The 21,749-nt window shown below is 36.7% G+C and overlaps 1 protein-coding gene across 1 annotated transcript in view; it reads right to left on the bottom strand.

Moving 5' to 3' along the window:
• Positions 1-21,749, bottom strand: part of IQGAP2 (IQ motif containing GTPase activating protein 2) — a 340,576-nt gene that overhangs the window by 30,456 nt on the left and 288,371 nt on the right. The window contains exons 22-30 of the mRNA XM_027863404.1: positions 19,084-19,230; positions 14,905-15,068; positions 12,468-12,692; positions 10,699-10,839; positions 10,238-10,322; positions 9,185-9,417; positions 3,978-4,110; positions 1,226-1,328; positions 129-267 (exon numbers count right to left, since the gene is read on the bottom strand). Coding sequence (XP_027719205.1) covers positions 129-267; positions 1,226-1,328; positions 3,978-4,110; positions 9,185-9,417; positions 10,238-10,322; positions 10,699-10,839; positions 12,468-12,692; positions 14,905-15,068; positions 19,084-19,230 — 1,370 coding nt within the window. The remainder of the gene's footprint in view (positions 1-128; positions 268-1,225; positions 1,329-3,977; positions 4,111-9,184; positions 9,418-10,237; positions 10,323-10,698; positions 10,840-12,467; positions 12,693-14,904; positions 15,069-19,083; positions 19,231-21,749) is intronic.

Genomic DNA, 21,749 nt, shown 5'->3' with positions numbered 1-21,749 from the left:
ATTTTTAAATACTTAGATTTTGAAATATGTTTTTTCTCCTTGGAATATAGCCATGAGTTTCACAATTTAAAATTTACATGTAGTAAGGGAAATTATATATATATATATTGCGAACACAAATCACTTACATTATCATGAGACCTTTGAGATCTATATCTTCTCCTTTTACATCATACTTGCTAGTCAGTGAAAGTGAAATTTCAGTCTTTAATAGCTGATTTAGTGTATTTTCCTTGTTAGGGTCATTGGGATCAACAGCTCCTTCCCCTGTAGGAAAAACAAAGATTTATTTTGCTAGCTCACTTACTTATTATAATAGCATGATTACTGAAATATATATACAAAAAAAGATTTCTGGAAAAGATAAACTCTTATCCAATCACTGAGACTGTGTTTGAACAAACCTTCTCATATGCCTATCTGAAAATGACTTTCAGTTTCCTATGGATGCACTTAGAAGCATTTATCTCTTTGAATTATTATTAATAAAAAACAAAAACAAAAACAAAACCAGTTTAAAAAAAAAGTTATAAAACCTCTATGAAAATACCTCAAAAACCTGGTTCTTAATGGCTGAAAATTGAAAAAAAAAAAGGCTTTTGGGGTGTGTGTGTCTGTGAATTATCAGATAACAGTGTAATACCTGGAACACCCATTCATAAAATAGCAGGTCTGAATAGGGTTGCCCTATTGTGCATATCAAAAATTCAATGATATATCCTTTCTGCTATAGCTTAATCTGTAACAGGACAGAAAACACTTGATATGACAGTTAAGCCAGCCTTGCCAAAGCATCAAAGCACTTTGAGGGAGAAAGAGGAGGCAGTATATACCAAGTCAAACTATCACTACCACCTTAACCACCATCTCTCTCAGACCCTGATGGAGACAGCCCTGGATGCTAAAAGCATTTGGAATAGCAAAACTTACAGCCCAGTGTCCAATATTTCAACATCATAAACAGATATGATTTTATCAGTGGAAATGATATTAAGGAAGGGGCGTTAGTATCTGCTTTGTTGCGGCTCCCCAAGAACCTTGGTATCTTTTCATCTGACTTACAGCTGAAACTTTCATACGTGGTCTCTACACCAGAACGTGAGGTCCTTGAGAGCAGGAGCTGTCTTAATTTTCTATTTGTATACCCAATGCTTAACCTATATTAAGTACTTAATAAATACTTCATTCATTCATTTGTTCATGACTAACTAAAAACAAATCTTACCAAGAAAAGATTCCACATCAGGGACTTCTCCTAGACCTTCTAGCAACTCATTCAGTGGGTCATCTTTTTCAGGAGCAATTGCATCTTGGTGTTCTAATAATAGCTTAATATTTAAAAAAAATAAAAAGACATAAAGACAAAAGTCATATGAATTAATTCTTAATCTGCCACCCAATATGCAGTCCCTTTCCTAGTTTTTTTTTTTTAATGGACATACTACTTCTATTAAATGTAGCCGAGAACTTGAATGTGGAATTGGCATTCAATGGATGGGAATGGAAAGAAAGAGACTTTTTTTTTTCCTTTCTCTTAGCTCACAGGGAAGTAGCAAAAGTAGTAGCAGGATATAGGAATGCATAGTGTTGCTATCAGACCTTATTTAAGTATTCTACCTCACAAAGTTTCTTGATCTAGCCTTGCTACCAACCTTGCAGAGCAGATGTTTCATTTTTTTAACTTTATAGATCTAGATAACATGTGATTGAATGAAGTTTTTCTCTATCAAGAAAAGGGTCTAAAATCAGTAGAAAACATGAGACCTAAGCAAAGGGAATAACACTGCCAACTCTCCTGGTGCTCTGCATACAAGAGCTACATAACATGGTGTGAGCTGAATGAGTTGAATGTGTGTGAATGAATTCATTGAACGAATGAGTAGAATGCTATTGAGCTACCAAGCAACTCAGACACTGGGAAGGGACCCATGACCAATTCCTGTTTGCAATGCAGCCTTAGTTTCTGCTATCGATTAAGAATTGATTAGACTTGGAATACTTCTACAAAAGTTCCAGGTTGCATTTTGAGAGGAATTATTTGCCTTTAGGATGCACATAAACAAGCATGAAGTGAGGATTGTATGTTCTATCTCTGCTGTGCTGAAGAATGCGTTTTTGCTTACTGATTGATTGATCCTATCCCCTAAAGTGGATAATAGATAGCTAGGATAATAAGAAAATTTCTCAGATTATAAAATCTTTATCCTATAAAGAAGTAACCACAGGAGTATTAGAATTCTAGAGTAATAGAATATAGGTATAATGATAGGATTAATATCCCATAGTCTGACAAATAGGGTATTTGAAGTATTTGAAAAGTCTCTTGGGGGGGTTCTATTTTAAAAACACCCTAGCTTGTCAAAGGCCAGATGGTAACATGAACTTGGGCAGTGAATCATGACACAAGTGTCTCTATTTGTATGCTTTCTTATCTAAAAGAGACCATTTGCACGATAGCACTCCTTTCAAACCATACTTCCTTTTTAATTTTTGCTTCCAGCTTACCACACAATGGAATCCAAGCCATTCTCTAAATATGCTTCACATGATTTTGCTTCTGTACCAAATTCCTATTAGAAAGTAACGGGGCAGGGGGGAGACCTGGAGGGGAGCAGCTAGGTGATGCAGTGGACAGGGCACTGGCCCTGAAGTCAGGAGGTCCTGAGTTCAAATCTGGCCTCAGACCAAACACTTGACACATGCTAGCTGTGTGACTCTGGGCAAGTCACTTAACCCCAACTGCCTAAAAACAACAACAACAACAAAAAACAAAAAGTAATGGGAACAATATTCCACAGAGAGAAACAACTTACAGATTTTCTTCAGTATATATATATATATATAGTATATGTATATATATATATATGTATATGTATATACATGTGTGTGTGTGTGTGTGTGTGTGTATATATATATTTAAAATTCCCCTTAAATTAAGAATTAAAAATTGATTTGGATGTGGATATTTTTTCTAAAATAGTCCCTTGTTGCATTCTTGGAGGAAGAAATGACTTGCCTTTAGGATGCATGTAAACATAAAAGCTGTGAAGATTTTGTGTTCTATTCCACTCTGCTGAAGAGTTATGCTTAATAATGTATGTACGACACAATTGTATAAGATGTACAATTTCTCATATTCTGAAAGGTATCCCTTTTACTTGGGGAATCACCAAATCTCAAGAATTAGAAGGGACCCTTGAGGCACTGCTAGCATCTCCACCTCTCCTTAAAAACCTACAGTGTCTCTATTGCTTCTAGGATCAAATGCAAACCCTTTAGCCTGGCATTCAAAGTTTAGAATCGAGCTCCAGTCATTCTGGCTTCATTTCCTTTTGCTCTCTTCCCCTCCTCCCCTTCATGATACTATTTTCCAGCCATATTGGACTCCTAGCTGCTCCTATAACTCAACATAGCATCTCCTGCTTTTATGAATTTGCACAAGCCATTCCCCATGCCTGGAATGTGTCCTCTCTCCACAACTCTGTCAGTCAGAAATATCATCTTCTTTCAAGATTCAGCTTGTTTAGGTGATATTCTCCTTTAGGAAGTTTACCTTAATCTGCCTCTTCTCCTACCTCTTCTCCTGTCATTTGTTAGGCAGCCAAGTGGAATAGATAGAACCTTGGACTTGGAGTTAGGAAGACCAAGCCTCAGACTCTTCCTAGCCAGGTGACACTGGGCAATATACTAGGCAGTATATTATCAGCAAATGCATTTAATTATTTAGGAAATTAAATGTTACAAAGCAACAAGAGCAGGAAGGCTTAATGGTCAAGAAATTTTGGGAATCAAAATAAAATGACATGGGCTTATATATGCATAAACACAAAATTTCTCTTTAAATAACCACCCTTCCTTTAATACCCACCCTCCCAAAACACAAACCAAAAAAACCCCTAAAAATTAAGGATAGCTGAAAAATTTACACTGATGGTACTGCTCATTTTTCCATGCCAAGCTACTCCCTTTCTACTTACAGAATGAGTGTTGATGATCTCTTCTATTGATATGTATATTATGGGTTTGCTGACTGTGACCATGTCAGTATATTCATCAATATTAAATTTGTCTTCAGGCTCAGGGACATTACATGCTTCCTGGAAAAAGTTTCTAATGAAGAAGAAAAGACGGGTAAAGATAACACAAAAATTAACTAGGTAAACAGTTTTATCAAAATAACATGCAGAGAATGTGCCCCTTGGACAAGGCAGGAAATCTTCCCTAATCTCCCTCTGGGAGGATTCTCTCTCAGAGCCTCTTCTCTCTGGGATGTGACGTGTACCTGCCACAGCTTATTCGTATTTGCCAATGTTATAGTATCATATATAATATAGCCATCTCTATACCCCTGAGGCTCATCAGGAGGGTGATTAGAGAAGTGGGGATTTCTCCGTTGATCCTGTCCTCCAAACAAGAACAAAGAATAGTAGAGAATTTTTTGAGGAGGCCAAAGAATTTCGAAGCCTATTTGATCAAGAACTCATTTCCTCAAGTGAAAGAAAGCAAAGGAAAATCAAGGTGTAGGTTTAATTTTTTTTTTATTTTCCAAATGTTTAAGTCAAATGATTAAAGGAGTCTTTTACAGAAAAGTTGTGAAATGCTCGTCTTACAAAGTAAGTATATATCATGTGACATAAAAATAGTTAAAAATAATACAATAAAATGCAATTTGATGAGAAATGGTCATGTTTCATACTTAAACTCATGTTAGTGTCTTAAAAATATACACTTGGCTGAGATATGAAGACCTCGGGTAAAATAAATGATACCATAACTTCTGCTCTAAAATTTTAGTTGAATAAGTAGGAACCAGCATGTGATGAAACTGCTATTGCTATCAATATATATTGATACTGTTTTACAATATAATATATAAAATTGCCCATCACTCCAGTACTTCTTTGCTCACCAAAAATGTACTATTTTAATTCAAAAGAAAGATGGGGATTAAGCAGTGCCACATATGCAAAATATCACAGAAATTATAGTATCTGGAAAAGAGAGTCTATTCCAGGGGTGGGGAACCTGTGGCCTCGAGGCCACATGTGGCCCCCTAGGTCCTCAAGTGTGGCCCTTTGACTGAATCCAAACTTCATAGAACAAATCCCCTTAATAAAAGGATTTGCTCTGTAAAACTTGGACTCAGTCAAAAGGCCCCACCTGAGGACCTAGAAGGCCATATGTAGCCTTGGGGCCACAGGGTTCCCACCCCTGCTAGGCCAACAAAAGGGATGCACGTCGTACTACATACCAATCCATTTTCCAAATATTTGGTTCAATCCTTCGTGGTCCTCTGTCTCTAGCAGATCTAGGTTCAAACTTTGCCTACGATACCTACTAGCTTTTGTGACCATGGACAAGTCACTTGACCTTTGTGAGTTTCAGGAAATTAAAGTAAAATGAAAGGTTGTGATCTTCATGGAAGGGAGTTAAATCACAGATCCTTGAAGGAGAGTTTTAGTCTACAAATACTAAATCCTGGAGAGTTCTTGTAAGCTAGACCTATGGGTCTAACCAGGCTTATGTTCTTAGCATAGGCTAAAGACCAATTTTTTTGAAGGGGCCTCTGGTCTAAAACCTATCTTCCTAGTGTTCTGATGATTCAACAGTAGGCATTTGGGAAGCATTGGAAAAGCAGTGGATGGAATGATGTTCCAGGAGTCAGTAGGACCTGAGTATAAATCTAACCTCAGACACTAGCTATGTGACTTTGGGCAAGTCACTTAATTCTGTTTGCCTCGGTTTCCTTGTCTGCAAAACGAGTTGGAGAATGAAATGGCAAACTGCTTCAGTATCTTTGAAAAGAAAATCCCAAATGGGATCATGAAGAATTCTGCATGATTGAAATGACTGAACAACAACTGAACAGAATATTCTCGCTCACAAATCCCTGTACCTAACATTCTGAAGGATCAGTACAAAGGGCATGAATTACACACCACGTTTAGAATATGCAACAAATTGGATTTTCCCAATCCATCAAGTCAAAACATATTATTTCCTACAATTGTTTCCTGAAGAGGAGACAGGTTCTTCCTGAGTGGGAAAGTGTTCTTTAAAAAGAGAAATACATCACACCCATTATTATTGTAAAGAGGAAAGTATAAACTCCCAAAATTTTCTCAGTAAAGACAAACCCATGTTGATGTCAGTAAGGTTATTTCACTTAGTGTTTTCCAGGAAAAAAAAAAATTCAGTTGCGAAATGTGTAATGTGTAGTATAAATGTGTGGCCTAAATTACCTTCACAAATAAGAAACTTAATGGAATCCCAAGAGAGAGAGTATGAAGCCAAATCATTGAGCAAAGAGGTCATCATGCTGTTACAATATAGTCAAAGGGAGTATTTTCTACTTTTCTATTAAGCTAAAATTCTGATCTAGAGCCTAATACTTGAATTTAAAAAATCTATTGGCTAAGACTTAGAAATATTTTGCCTTCTGTTGACTTAGTTACTAAGAGGTTATTTGGTTTTAATAGACTGTGACTGGGACCATTAAGAAGGGAAATCATTATTATAACCTATTTTTAAAACACAAAAACATCCCTCCAAAGAATATGCTTTTATTTAAATTCTATTGGCAGTTCTTATATGAGTAATATCTGTGAAGTACCATTGGTAGGTATTAAGGACACATAGATGAGTGAGGCACAGATCCTGCTCTTCTGAGTGTAATCAGAATAAGGAGAAGATGTAGACAAATATAATTTAAGGGAGAATGTGATAAGTGTAAATAAGAAGTCCAGGAAAGTTGTGTCAAGAAATTTGAGAGACTGCTTTTATCTGGGGATATCAGGGAAGAAGATGGTACCCTGGGTTGGGCTTGAATTAAGTGAAGAATAGTGTTGGCAAAGACAGGGAGACAGGAGGAAATAGGGTATGGAAAGTAGTCTAATTTGGCTGGAAAATTTCTAGAGTATTTCTAGATAAGGCTAGAATGGAAGGAAGGAAACAAGCATTCATTAAGTACCTACTATGTGCTAGGCACCATGTTAAGTGCTTTACAAATATTATCTCATTTGATCCTCACAACAATCCTGGGAAGTTATTATTCCCATTAAACAGTTAAGGGAGTTGAGGCAGACAGAGGTTAAGTGATTTATCCAGGATCACCCAACTAGTAACTGTCTCAGTTACTAGTTACATATTTAGATTCAATTTTTCCTGACTCTAGGCCCAGTGCTCTAGCCACTTGCCACCTAGTTAGTTGCCTCTAGAATGAGAATGATAGGTTTGAACTAAATTGGGAAGGAGCATTTGGTAGGCAATAGAGGGGTCTTTGAAAACAGAAGTAACATGATCACTCTTAGGAAGATAATTCACACAATGATACAAAAGATGGATTTAAGGGCAGATGAATTAGAGGCAAAAAAGACCTTTTATAGAATTTATAATGGCTTAAACTTTCAACAGAAAGGAGGGGATAGACTTAAGAGAATGAAAAAGCATCAAAGTAGAATCTACAGGATTTGGCAAGCGGATATGTGTAGTGAAGGAAAACCAAAGATGGCTCCAAAATTACAATTCTAAGTGACTGGTGGTTCCATTAATAGATATAGAAAATTTAGAGACATAGTTTTAGGAGGAAATGAGGTCAGCCATCAAGTGTCCCTGCCTTAGGTCTTTCTCCATTCCACTCTATCCTCCACTTAGCCTTCAAGGTGATCTTTCTCAAGTGTAGTTCTGACCATGTTTCCTCCTGCTCAATGAGTTCCAGTCACTACTGATCATCTTCAGGATCAAATATAAAGTGTTCTTCATAACCTGGCCCTTCCTACTTTTTCGGTTTTCCCTATACTTTACTTTCTTCCACTCACTCTAAGATCCAGGTATAGTAGTTTACTGCAGTTCCTCAAACATTACACTCTGTGTCTAATCTATGTGCCTTAGTACTGGCTGCCCCACATACCTGGAATGCTCTCTTTTCTGACTTCTGCCTCTTAGTTCCCCTGGCCTCTTTTGAGACTCTGATCATGCTCCACCTTCTGTAGGTGTCTCTCCAGTCTCTCCAGCTTCTGATGTCTTACCCTCTGAAATTACTTCCCATTTATATCATATGAATTTTGTACATAATGAGTTATTTATATGTTGTTTTCCCCATTAGAATGTAAGCTCCTCAAGGGCAGGGACTGTTTCTTTCTTTGTATCCCCAGAATTTAACACAAGAATTTCCAGCACATATTAAGACTGACGGATTAATCTGAGGTTCTAATAAGATATACATGTGAAGATATCTAGTTGGCTATTGGTTATCTGGGACTGGAGCTCTGGGGAAAATTTGGGAATAGAATTGTAGACTTGAGTAGTGATAACCAAAGCCATGAGAATGGATGAGATCACACAGAGAAGAAAATAGCACCAAGGACAGAGCTTCCATGAGGAGTATGAGGAGCCAACAAGGGAGACAAAAAAAGTTGAGATGTAGGTAGGGAAAGAACTATGAAAACAGTCTTGAAAAAGAAGTATCAAAGAAGAGGTCACAACCTCCAGGTATCAAATACATCAGAGTTGGTCAAGGATAGAATAAGGAGTTTTGGAATTAGTGATAAGGTGGTTCATTTGTGTCCCTGGAAGGAGGAATAAAGCCAGATTGACTGAGAAGAATAGATAGTGAGCAACTAGAGGTAGCAAACATAACTATTATTATTGTTAGTCAAGGTGAATGAGAGCAATGTTTTGAAAGGAAGCATGATATGGTAGAAAGTATACTGCACTTCAGGCCAGAGGATTTAGGGATGAATTCCATCTCTGCTGCTTAACTGATAAGTGAATTTGGGCAATTCAAATTAAATTCTGGGAACATCAGTTTCTTCATTTCTGAATTGGGGATAATATTGCGTTATCTTATAATTTTGTGGCAAGAATCAAACGACAAAGTATATTGCACCTAGTTTTCTATCCATCCATTTAAGGAAGCAATAATTATTGCTATTAAGATGGCTTCAATTCTCTTCTCTGATTTCCAAATAGGTTGAAACTGATTTGAAATAACATCTTTCTCCAGTTCTTTCCTTGATCCTCCTCTTCCCCCCCCAAACTGGCAAATGGATAGAGAAAGAATCCTAAACCATTATACACAGTTTCTTTTTTCTTCCTCCATGTTAATTTTTGGTCACACAAATGGGTTTGCTCTCCCCACATACCCACAGAAAAGTTTTCTTCCCAAATCACTGGCTGTCCATACCTGAACTTCTCGTATGTCTCTGATAAGTAACTGTTCATGGATGAAAGATGGTCATTTTCACCTTCAAACATCTTGTTGGAGGCAGCGTGCTGTAGGACTTTGGCCACCGACCCCAAGTTTCTCCTTTGGTCAGGGTGTATCTGACCTCCAGCTGTCATGTCAATGATGTCAAAGCCATCTGGAGCGACAATTGCTGGGTTCATATACCGATAATATAGGAGGTTTCCTATAATCTGCAGAGATGAAGAAAAATGGAACACTTTTAAAGAGAGAACTCAGCTTTAGTTTTTTTGTAATTAAAAAACAATTACAATATTTGCTTACAATGTCTCAAAGAAGTAGAACTCCTCTCTAGATTTTTTAAAGGCCTTGCTTTGAAGACCTGGATCTCAGATTTCAAGTGGAGGGAGCACTGGGCCTGGAGTTAGGACCTGGATCCTAATAAAGTTAACTTAAGGACGGTAGGATAATTATCAACTGATGGGTTTTTTGGCCTGTACCAGGGATTTCATTGCTGTGGGTTGACTCCTGGGCTAGAAACCCCCTCCAGAAATGCAGAACAACCTCTTCTCTGCCTCTTTTGTTTTAAAGAGGTACCTGAAGCACTAATAGTTCAACTACCTTGTGCATGGTCATACAGTTGGTCTGTACCAGGAAAGACTTAAAGTCGGCTTTTCATGACTCCAAGAACAGTCCACAACTCACTGCACCATGCTATCTCTACCAGATTAGTTATTTACAGAGATAAATTTGTTTATTGCTTTTCTCAAAAGAAACCCACAATAATACTGAATAGGATATAAAGAAACTGTTTGTGTTATTAGCATAACTAAGAATCAAAAAAATTGTGAGAAACAGAATATTCTAAGCACTTGTTAACAGAAATATAAATGTATATATAAAGACACATAAACATGCAAGTATACGTGTATATATTATTTGAACAGGTTTTAAATAAATGTTTATGAAAACTTGCAAAATGGTATCCTATCACTTCTGGCCTGTGTCCCCAAAACAAGCTACAATGAGACAACTCTGAAATAAAAAATCTACCTTTAATAGCTCATCTTCTGTTGCATCTGGGAATTTCTTATGGAGAGAATTCTTCAGCACTTTGGCTATGTATCTCATTCCATAACTACATGTAAAAGATGACAAAAGAAAAACAAAAGTGAGGAAGACAAACCTACAGAAATTGTTCTAGTTAAACAAAATAAAGAGTTTTCTAAAACTAACTAAATGTGAATGAGATGATATGGAACTAGCCACCCTCTGACTAAATAGTAATTTTATGGTTTTCCTTGAGGCAGGACATAGAGAAAGGGCTCCCTCTATTGGAAGGAAAAGTGTTATTCACAGAAGTAAACTAAGCATAGCATTGTAATTCTCTTAAAATACTGAATATAAATAAAATACATAAAGACAATTTTTATTAAAAGATTCTGGGGAAAATTTTAGGGAACTTACTAGTAAATATTAAAGGAAAATTCCCATATTCATAACTTGTCACTTACGGTAATAGATCAAGGGAAGAAAATATTGAGTCCAAGACTTTATCAGTTACTCTACGCAGGTTTTGAACAGAAGCCTCTAATTTACTTTTTACTTCAGTGTGTGCTAAGGCTTGGTCTGTTGTGACATCATATGGCAGCTTGCTGAAAACACCAAAGAAATTAAATGATATCAGTAGCTCATTTTCTTCAACCAAAATCTCACAGCTAAGGTATTCTTCAACTAATGCAATAGTGACATAGGAAAAGTTCATTACAAAGCAAAATTTTTCCCCCAATGAACTCTATTTTCTCCACTAATGCTAATGAAAAAAGGGAATTTGCAGAAAGCTGGGCTAATGGAGCAGAACTAGGGGCAGGAGGCATTGCTGACCAGATTGCTGGACAACCCTACCAAGTTTGGCTTTGGTGGCAGCAATAAAAGAACTAGCTTTTTCCTATAAGAACTATGGCAAACAATCCTTATAGAAACATGCAGATTTTTCCATTATACAATGAATCCACACCAGGAAACAAGCTTAAGCTATATTACAAGTGACGACTCTGAATGACCCTGAATTTTTAGTTAACAGATTCAGACCTATTTCCTAATTTACCAACTATGAAGAATAATGATAAAATTGTATATAATACAGGATTCTTATACAGAGAAAGTAGTGCTAGAATGAGCTAAGAGCCATAACCAATTTAAAAAAACTCAGCCTAAGGTAAATCGATGTTACTCATTAAAGTACTATCTCAGTCATTTACAAAGCCATCTGTATATATAAGTAGGGAGAAAGTGAACCATTACTTATTATTTCTGGTTATAAGGCATTTATAAACACAGATAATAAAGAGAAGAGGATTATAGATAATTTGAGCTCTAATAATCAATTTTATTAGAATGGAAGTGTAAAATTGATTGTCAAGATGATCTAGTTAAAGAAAAATAGTCAAATTTCAATTATGTGAGGGGTAGGATGATGAGGAAGGGGGAGGGAGAAGAAGAGAAAGAGGAAGCGGTGAAAGAGTTAGAGAAAAGGAAGGATACAGGGAGGGAGGAAAAGGAGACGGGGAGACAGAAGAGGGACTGGGGAGGGAAGAAAGGAGAGGGAGGAGAAGAGAGAAAAAAGAAAATAAGAGAAAGGAGAGCAGATGGGAAGAAAAGGAGAGAAAAGAGTGACAGGAGAGGGAGGAGGGGGGTGACATGGAGAGACATAGAGACAAAAGTCAAGTGCACACTACATGGAATAATAAAGGATTTAATGGATTTTAGTATGTTACCTAGTACATATAAACACATATGTAAACACACAGGTATGGATATGCATAGTTGTTCATGTCAAGCCAGTATATACACCAATACTTCAAAAGATGTGCAGCATCACTGGATGTGGATATTCATTCCACCAATGCAGATCATTACCCTTCCATGATTTAGAACATGGCCTTCATGGGATGTTAGGGTAAAACAAAACAATAGCAACCACAGTAGCACCTCACACACACAACATCAAAAAACTCATCTGTGACCAGTCAGATGAGGGGATGCACCTCTGAGATTAGCTAGACTGGCCCTCAGATGCCAATCCCTGGCCAGAAATGCAGTGAAAATCCTTCCAGCTTGCAGGACCTACCAGAGCGTGTGCCCCATTGCCTTTGAGAGCCCAGATGCGTTGGAGAAGCATCGGGGAGGCTTTACTGGAGGAAAACTGTTATACATTATGGTTATAAGTCAGGTTTTTGGGGAGGGGAAGGGCAGGTGGGAGGAAGCGAGGATGTTTTGTTACCTGGCTTCTCCAGTCTGCATTTCTAATTGGTTAACCCAAGTCTTGTACACGTCCACTGGGTTTGTGTTGATGACAAGGGATTTATCATCAATGATCTCTTTCACCACTGGGGCAAGCAGCTGACGCAGACTGTTTTGTCCTCGGGCTCCTCTGTTGAAGCTGACAACCATCTTAATGACGGTTGGGTTTCCAGTTACTATTTCCTGTACCTGATCCACTTTGGATCTATTAAGAACCAAAACAATAAGAATCAAAAACAGTTTGCCCCTGTGGCCCCAGAATCCATTTCTCTGCTATGTGAAATCATTTCTTGTCATTTCTTTTCCATAAAAATCATGGTTTAAATAGTCATCATTTGCTCTGGTCCCATGCCTCTCACATGGAGGCATTACGAATGTTTCTTTTATTATTCTTCATTTCATTGGCTCTGGAAGGTAAACTTAGCTTGAGAATAAAGCCAGCACAAAAACACTGTCCTGACTGATTTTTCTATTCCATTTAACAAGTACTTGCTGAGTATGTCCTATGCACCAGGCACTGTTTCTTTCCTTGAATCTTTCATTTCCAGACTTCTCAAATAAGGTGTCTATACCCACATCCTACACTGTTGTTTTTAAACTACTCATCCCTTTTTAACTTAAGGAAATCTTGCTTCTATTTCTGCTCTAAAAAAGCCCTCTTGAAGGTCAGTGACCTCCCATTCACCAGATACAATGGCCTTTAGTCTTCTTTTTCCTCAAGTTCCTTGTAACATCTGACACTGATGACCTTTCCTCTTTCCAGAAACCTGGTTTCCCCCTTCCACCTTTGTGACTGTTTCTGTGATAACTCTTCCTGTGTCCTGAACCCCTAAATGTCTTCAATCATCTTCTCTCTCTCCATCTGGGTGATATCATCTATTTCTGTGACTTCAATCAACAAGCATTTATGAAGTGTTTACAATGTACCAGGCACTGTGCTAAGTGCTGGGGATATAAAGAACATGCAAAAACAGTCCCTCCTCTCAAGGTGTTTACATTCTAATGAGAGAGATAACATGAAATAATAACTGTATACAAGATACAAGTAGAGAGAACAGTAACCTAAATGGGCAGGGACTAGCAGTTGGAAAAAGCTTCCTACAGAAAGAAGCCCTTGTGCTGAGTCTTGAAGGAATCCAAGGTCTCTACCTAAGGTCAGAGGTTTCAGCCATACCTTCTATGTGAATGATCCCAATAATCCAGCTCTGACCTCTCTTTCAAATTATGGTCCCTGTTTTCCAGTTGCCCATTGGACAGTACTACTTGGCTGTCATGCCCACACCTCTAATTCAGTATTCCTAAAGCTTAATTAATTATCAAGGATAAACAGCAGAGGCAGCAACCAGTTATCACCTCCTTAAAATCAATTTTTCCCCCTAACCCCAAATTTCTTCCCCTTTCATCTCCTCTCCTCTTTCCTTCCTCCTCCTCTCTCAGATATGTGCAATAGAAAGAGTGTAGATTTTGGAGCCTGATGACTTATGTTCAGATCCTGACTTTGGGACTTACAACCTATGAGACAGCACAAATTCCTTAAGATCAATAAGACTCAGTTCACTCATCTGCAAAATGAAGGGAATGGAAGGGAATAGGATCTATGAAGTTCCTGAGAGCTTTAAATCTATGATTCTATGATCTATCCTCCCCGTCAGTTGGGCCCAAGAGCTCTGAGTTGTGTTTGATTACTTTATCTAAAAAACACAGTGTTGGGGCAGCTAGGTGGCTCAGTGGATAGAGTACCAGTCCTAGAGTCAGGAGGCCCTGAGTTCAAATCTGGCCTCAGACACTTACTAGCTGTGTGACCCTGGGCAAGTCACTTCACCCCAATAGCCAAAAACAAACGAACAAACAAAAACATCAAAAAACCAGTGTTATCTTCGAGAAGGAACCATATTTAATTCTTTCTTCTCAAATCCTGCATGCGATTGGTCACTAATCCCTGTTGATTCTTCCTTTTCAACCTCTAACATTCACTTATTTTTTTCCATTCCCACTGTTATTGTTGTTCAGTCATTTCAGTAATTTTTTGACCCCATTTGGGTTTTTCTTGGCAAAGATACTGGTGTGGTTTACCATTTCTTTCTCCAGTTCTTTACTGATGAGGTAGCTGAGGCAAACAGGGTGAAGTGACTTACCCAGGGTCACACAGCTAGTTAAGTGTGTGAAGCCAGATTTGAACTCAGGTCTTACCGACTCCAGGTCTAGTACTTTATCCTTCACCACCTAGCTGCCCCAAGTCTGAGAAAACTTACCTTTAATTCTAGGTATTTATATAAATCAGTAATTTTTCAGAACACTGCCACAAAAATATACTAAGATACTAATTTTTGGGTAAATCATGTCATTCGAGGAACAGCCACAATACAAAGGTATAGTGTTTATCAGCCTGGTGCACATTACTTAGCTTACATACTCACTCTATTTCCTCTTCTAGGGCAGTTTTAAAAAGCTTAAGAAGCAGATATTCTTCTCGCTGATTGGAAGCATAATTGTATAGTGTGAAAATTACTGTGTCCATGAACTTGGTTGACTTGTTCTGTGGCATCTGGAAAATCAGCTTAGCCAGATATGTAGGATTGGTCTAAAGAGGAGAATGAAGAAAAGAGCAAAGAAGAGAAAACCCCACATTTCTGGTTAATTTATATTATTTAAGTAGGTAACAGTTTTCCACTTCCTCCCATAAGAAAACTAAATTAAGAAGTAAATGTTAATGGAAATACTATGTAGGAAGAAATTTAATATTCCCTTCATCCCCACCACTAATCTTTCTTTTGAGAAGATAAAGTTTTCCACTTTTATAAACAGAGAAACTACCATATTACCTAATAAGGACCCTTCTAGCTACAATATCCTATGAGTTTAATGGGCATTAGAATGATGTTTGCTTTAGGGTTCTATGAATAAAAGTCGTGGTTTTTAAGAAGTATTCAAAGGAAACCAAATACTTGATATTAAGTAAATAAATTTTTAAATCTATGATCCTATGACCTATAACTGCTTTCAGGCAGATATTTATAGTGCATTTTCCACTGACTATTAGCTGGTTAAAATTTGACAAAATAAAATAAAACTGGCCACCAGTACTAAGGCATTTGGCAACTGATTTCTTGATATTTAATGCTGCCTTATTTTTTCCATCCCAAGCTATGTGGAAATGACAAGAGAAAGCAAGCCTATCGTATTCTGTATAGAATGATGGCATGCCTTTCTCTAAATAGTGGCAGAGTTTAAGACTAGTCAACATGGGAGGTTTACTACTGCAGTTATTGCTTTCTGATAAGAGTTCAGCTTAATGATTGATAAAAGGTTGTAAAGGAAGTTATTAATTTTTCAATAATATTCATTGATCATTGATCCTGGGCTAAATATCCCAAGAGGGACAACTTCCACACATGACCCCCTCCCCTACTCCATTGGAGAAAAATAAATTATTTCAAAGAAAGTATAAAATGGATACAAAAGACTTGGACTAAAGTAAAATTTAAACTGCATTTTTGGGGGGCCATAAGTTATTAGTAGCACTGTACAGGCCTCTGTTGCTCCTGAGTTAATATTTACATAAATCTGAGGCAGGCCATCTTATTATTATATTTTTATGTGTCATTGACACTGTTGGCAGTCTGGTAGACCTAATAGAAACTTTTCTGAGAATGTTTTTATATGTATAAAATAAAACCAAAATAGTTTTTTCAAAGGAAACCAATTATATTGAAATAGAATTAGCAAAATATTTTTTCTAAAGTTCACGAACCCCAGGGTAAGAACCTCAATAGAGAAACAAAATATACACATATACGTATATAAAATATAATCAAGTATATAAGGATATATCTGTATACATGTATGTATATAGATATTTATATAGTATATATAGTATAGTATTTATAGTATATACACATATCTGTATACATATGCATAAAGAAACAAACTATACATATATACACATATGTAATCATGTATATATAAAGATACCTACACTATATATATTTGTATAGTATATAAAGCATATATGTATAGCATCATACAATGTATACATAGCATATATATAGTGTTATATAGTATACATATAGCATATGTGTATAGTATTATATAGTGTGTATATGCATGTATAGTATTGTTTAATATATATCATGTGTATAGGGCTATATGGTGTGTATACAGCATACATGTGTAGTGTTATATAGTATATACAGCATATGTGTATAGTATTATATAGTGTATATATAACACACATGTATAGTATTATGTGGTGTATATATATAATATATGTGTATAGTGTTATATAGTATAACATAGCATGTATGAATAGTATTATAATATGTATATATAACATTGTATAGTATTATATAGTATGTATGCATGTATGTATGTATGCATGTGTGTATATATGTATGGTATTATAGAGTGTACACACCACCCAGAAGCTGTATCATCTTAGGAGAGAAATTGGGAAGCCACCTCCTTCAAGAGAGCTGTTGTCTACCATGGTAGGTACATCCTTCTTTCCCATGGTGCCCCCTTAGGGATGGATATGGGCAGTTTCTAGGAACAGGGGGCATTGAGAATGCCAGGACAAAGGAAAGGGAATAATAGAGCCAGACATAAACTGGTATAGAATTTATGAAGGAGACTAATCCTGGTAAGGGCAGTCTAGGCTGTGTAACTTTATATACTGGATGATTCCTGCTTCTTTCCGACATTACTTCCTCTTGAATGAATATTTCTAAGAGTCAGGCACAGAAGAAAAAAGGGGAAGGGGACGAAGCAAGATGTACAATAGCAATAATGCAGAAGCTAATGAGAAGAGGGATCTCAAATCTAGCACTCTGGAGCCTTTTGCACAATAAGGAACACATTGGAGACTAAGGGAGAAAGATTGGACCTCACAGGGGCAGGTGTATTAGTAAATAGAGGAACTCCCGGGTGAGGAAACACCTTTGTTTTATGTGAGACATATACAAAAAGTGAGGTTGGACTAGATGACCTCTAGGGTCCCTCCTAGTTCTAAATCTGTGATCCTAGGGACTTTGGGGTGTAATTGATATATACTATTAGTATTTGCTCCCTGGGAAATTTTTGTATTAGCATATTTTCTATAGTATAGTGGGAAAAGCACCATATTTGAAGCCAGTGGACCTGGGTTGGGCTCTTGGCCTTGTCACTTACTGCCTCTGTGAGGTTGGGAAAGATATTTCTCTTCCTTAAGGCTGATTGTCTCCACTGAGAATTTGAGGTGGCTGAGCCTCTAGATAACTTTTAAGATCCTTTCCTGCCCTAAGTCACACATGGAGCATCATTGCATACTGATAGTGTGGTTTTCTAACAAAGATTAAGGGTCAGTTTCCTAAAAGGAAGTGACTCAAGTGGCAAAGGGCGCCTCAGAGAGGGAGGAAATGGGGTACAATGGGTAGAGTATGGGACTTGAAATAAAGAGACATAGATTTTAGTTCCAACTCACTTAATTTCTTTGGACCTCAGTTTCCTCATCTGTGCAATGTGCAATAATGGCATCAACCTCACAGAATTATCTTAAGGATCAAATTACACTACACACACACACACACACACACACACACACGCACATACATACACGCATATATATGAACAGATAGATAGCTATAGATATACATAAACACACATACATATATACACACATAATACATATATACACATATGTATATATGTATGTATATGTATATGGGCATACACATAAATCATTTTGTAAACCTCAAAGTGCTCAATTTTATTTTTATAATTGTAACAGTCTATAAATGTAAGTAGTTTTCCATTAGTCATAATGGATTTGCATTAATATTGTATTTGCTCATCTAATTTCCTTTGAAACCAATAGCATGTATTTTTTGAGATAGAAGCCATGATTAGGGATGAAAAACAGAAAAAAAAAATATGGGCCTAAAGCCTAGCTACACCAATCAGAGCTACAAACCCTCACTAACTTTCTGGGAGCATAGAAAACTGAAAAGTCACTGAAAGTTCTATCCTGGAAATAAAAAAAATGAAAGTTTCTTGTCCCTCCAAGGCACCAATTTTCTTTAGTAGAAATGGGTAGGATGAAACAGAGGGTGCCCTAGAGTATTAATCATAGAACCTGAGGACTCTCTTAGGTTAGATTAAGGCTGCTGAGTGTAAGTTTCTCTCTCTCTTGTCCTCTTGCCCCATACTTTCCCTCCACCATGGATGGTAGGCCATATTTTCTTAGTTTAGGGTTGGTATGGATTAATTACCCAACCAAATTGGAGTTTAGCTCCCATCCTGCTTAACCTCTCCCCTTTCTTCAAATACTAGCCTCTTAAAAAAAAATCTATTCACTTACAAAACAGTAATCAGAATATTAGAAATGAATAAAATAATAAAAAAAGGGATAGAGAGACTTCCCCAGAAAATTCCTGCTCCCCATAACAAGGAGTCACTTTCATTTTTCCTTGACTCAAAGTATTTACTCATGCTATAGATTTGTGATGTTTCTCTAAATAATTAAATGCAGAATAAAAAATAACTTATACATGTCTAAGTTACAGACAAGGGAAGAAGGTGGTTTGGTCAATAAACTACACTTGGACAAAAGTGGCTCTTACCTGTAGAAGGTAGAATAGCTGCTGGTAGGCTTCCAGTTTTTTCCTCTTCTCCTTACTCAAACTTTTAATTCCTTGTTTTTCATTGCCACTCAACAGCAATTCTTGGCATGTTTTCTTATTCATCTTCTTCCTATATGAAATAACATCCTGTAGGGAAATTTAAAAAAAGTTAACACTCCTTATTCTTCATTATGATGATCTTCTTATACTTGGGGTCCCCCCTCCAACATATACAAAGCACATGAGGCTGGTTTTCTCCATGAAGAAACCAAGAAAAAAAAGTTAAACATATTAAGGGAAATCTCCACATTAAAAATATTTTCCAATGTGTAACAGGTTCATAACTCCACAATTGGAAGGGACCTCAGTGGCCATCTAATCCAACCCTTTCATCCAAGAGATGAGGAAATTGAGTCCTAGGGAGGTTGAATTTCTTACTCAAAGATCGCACAGGTAATAAGTGTCAGAAGCAGGATTTGAACATAGGTCCTCTAACTCTAGAACCAATGCTTTTTTGCACTGTTCCAGGGAGAGAGGGAAAAGGAAAGTTGCCCCAATTGATTTTTTATTTAATTTTTTGAATAGGCTCATTCTTGAGTCTACAGTTGTTTAAATTAATCTAAGCCTCAACTCCTACCGTATCTCAGAAAATACAGTTAACCAGATCTTGAAAAAAACATAGATAGCCAACAAGTCATTACAAGTTATGCAGTGACTTTTCTCTGGGATCATCTGGAGGGACAGAGGAATCATGAATACTATTCCCTTCAATCCAGTCTTCCCATCTAAGACTTGATTATTATTCTAAAAATGAACAGGAAAATCATACCCCTTTCCCCTCGAACACTGGATGTCCAATGTGAGTGAGGACTCATTTTAGGGTCCTTATTAAGAGATGTTCCACTTTATATTCCTAAATCCTGGCCACAAAAAAAAAATTCCTATGTCACAATTTTTTTTTCCAGATTTTTAAGGAGGGAAATGAATGATTAAAGAAGAGAGGGAAGATCTTTACGTATTGACTCTGTCCTTCCAGTTTGATTAATTTCCTCATTCTCACTCATATGTATTTGTTAAATGTAGAAAGTTGAGTTTATTTGTTTTTTTGGAGGGGGGAAAGGGAGGGAAGGTAGATGAAGCAGTGGCTAGAAAGGTCTCAAAGATAAGAAATATGTTCTCATTCTTCCTCCTTTTCTACTGCCTCATTACCACTTTCCAGCTGTTGGAGTCATTCCACACAAGTGACAGCCTGTGGCCTCATAGTCCATGGCAGTCATAATTGCTACTGGCTTCTTTGCTTATCAACCTTATGAATTCCATTCTTCCTCCTCTCCTGCAGCCCAGAAATGTTTTCTGTTTTCAACTACTAAACCTAGATTGGGGTTCTTTTTGTGTTTTCCTTTCAATTTACGATAAACTGCTCCAATTCATCTCTATTTGCATAATCAGGCAATATCTGCTCAAGATCTCACTCTTTCAAACATCTGAACTCTTATTACTGTGTATGTCTCTTGTGTGTTCAGAATATTCTATTTTGTATTAAATTAATCGATGTAATAGATAACATAGCTAAGCAACTAGGTGGCAAAGTGGCTGCAGTTCTGGACTGGGAATCAGGAAAACCTGGGTTTGAATCATGTCTCAAATATTTACGAGGTATGTGTCCTTGGGAAAATCACTTAACCTTTGTGCCTCAGTTTCCTCATCTGTAAAATGGTAATTACAATAGCATTTACCTCACAAAACTATTGTGAGAAACAAATAAGATGAAGTATGTGTAAAGTGCTTTGCAAACCTTAAAGTGCCATATAAATGTTAGCTATTATTATTATTACTATTATTATTATTATTATTATTAGCTTTTTGTTGTTGTTGTTTGTCCTTCATTTTCAAAGAGGACCAATGACATCACAGGATGATGTCTTGGACTGGATTTAAGTGAGGTAAAGTTGTACAAGGTCATACTTTGGTATATCTTTAAGGTCAAGGCTTTGTTTTTTTTTTCATTTCCATATCCCCAGTCACTTGGGACATTATGGATAGCACAATACCCTACACAAAATGAGCATGTAATAAATCTTTGCTTTACTTGCTGACTTGTAGAAATTCCTATTTTAAAATAATTAGTGAGTCTTATAGCTGCTTAATAAGAGAATTATTCTTATTTTTAAATAGAAAATATTCTAAGTCTATAGCCATTACGTTGACTTAAAATAATATCCACGAAATATTGAAGTCTATAGGAGATATTAAAATGTCCGTTGTTTAAATATGCAAAACCAAGTTCATAATACCTACACACTAAGTGATATCATCTCTCAGTAAGTACCACCAGAGCTGAAGTACCTCCATGAATGATAGTTCATATATCCAGAAATTACTACAAGAATTCCACAAAAGGTTATGCTGTAATGGATGAGATTTCTAGTTGTTGTCTTTTGTAAGACACCATCAGTCTATTCTCAAGAAAATTTTAAAACTCTCAAACTTTTCTGAAGATCGGATAATCTGCTATGGCTGGATTCCTAGGAGGTGGCAAGTATTTAAACTATTTACAATTTTAGAACTAGGCCTATTTTAGATGGAAACAATTTCCTGTTCACATATTGACGAAAACACGATAAACTTCTTCGGGGTTTAAAAATAACAAGAGCTACCCTTAGAAA

Source organism: Vombatus ursinus, unplaced genomic scaffold (assembly GCF_900497805.2).
Source record: "Vombatus ursinus unplaced genomic scaffold, bare-nosed wombat genome assembly UNPS02014772.1, whole genome shotgun sequence".
In the NCBI taxonomy this organism is placed as follows: Eukaryota; Metazoa; Chordata; class Mammalia; order Diprotodontia; family Vombatidae; genus Vombatus; species Vombatus ursinus.
This window is presented reverse-complemented; position numbering and strand designations above follow the sequence as displayed.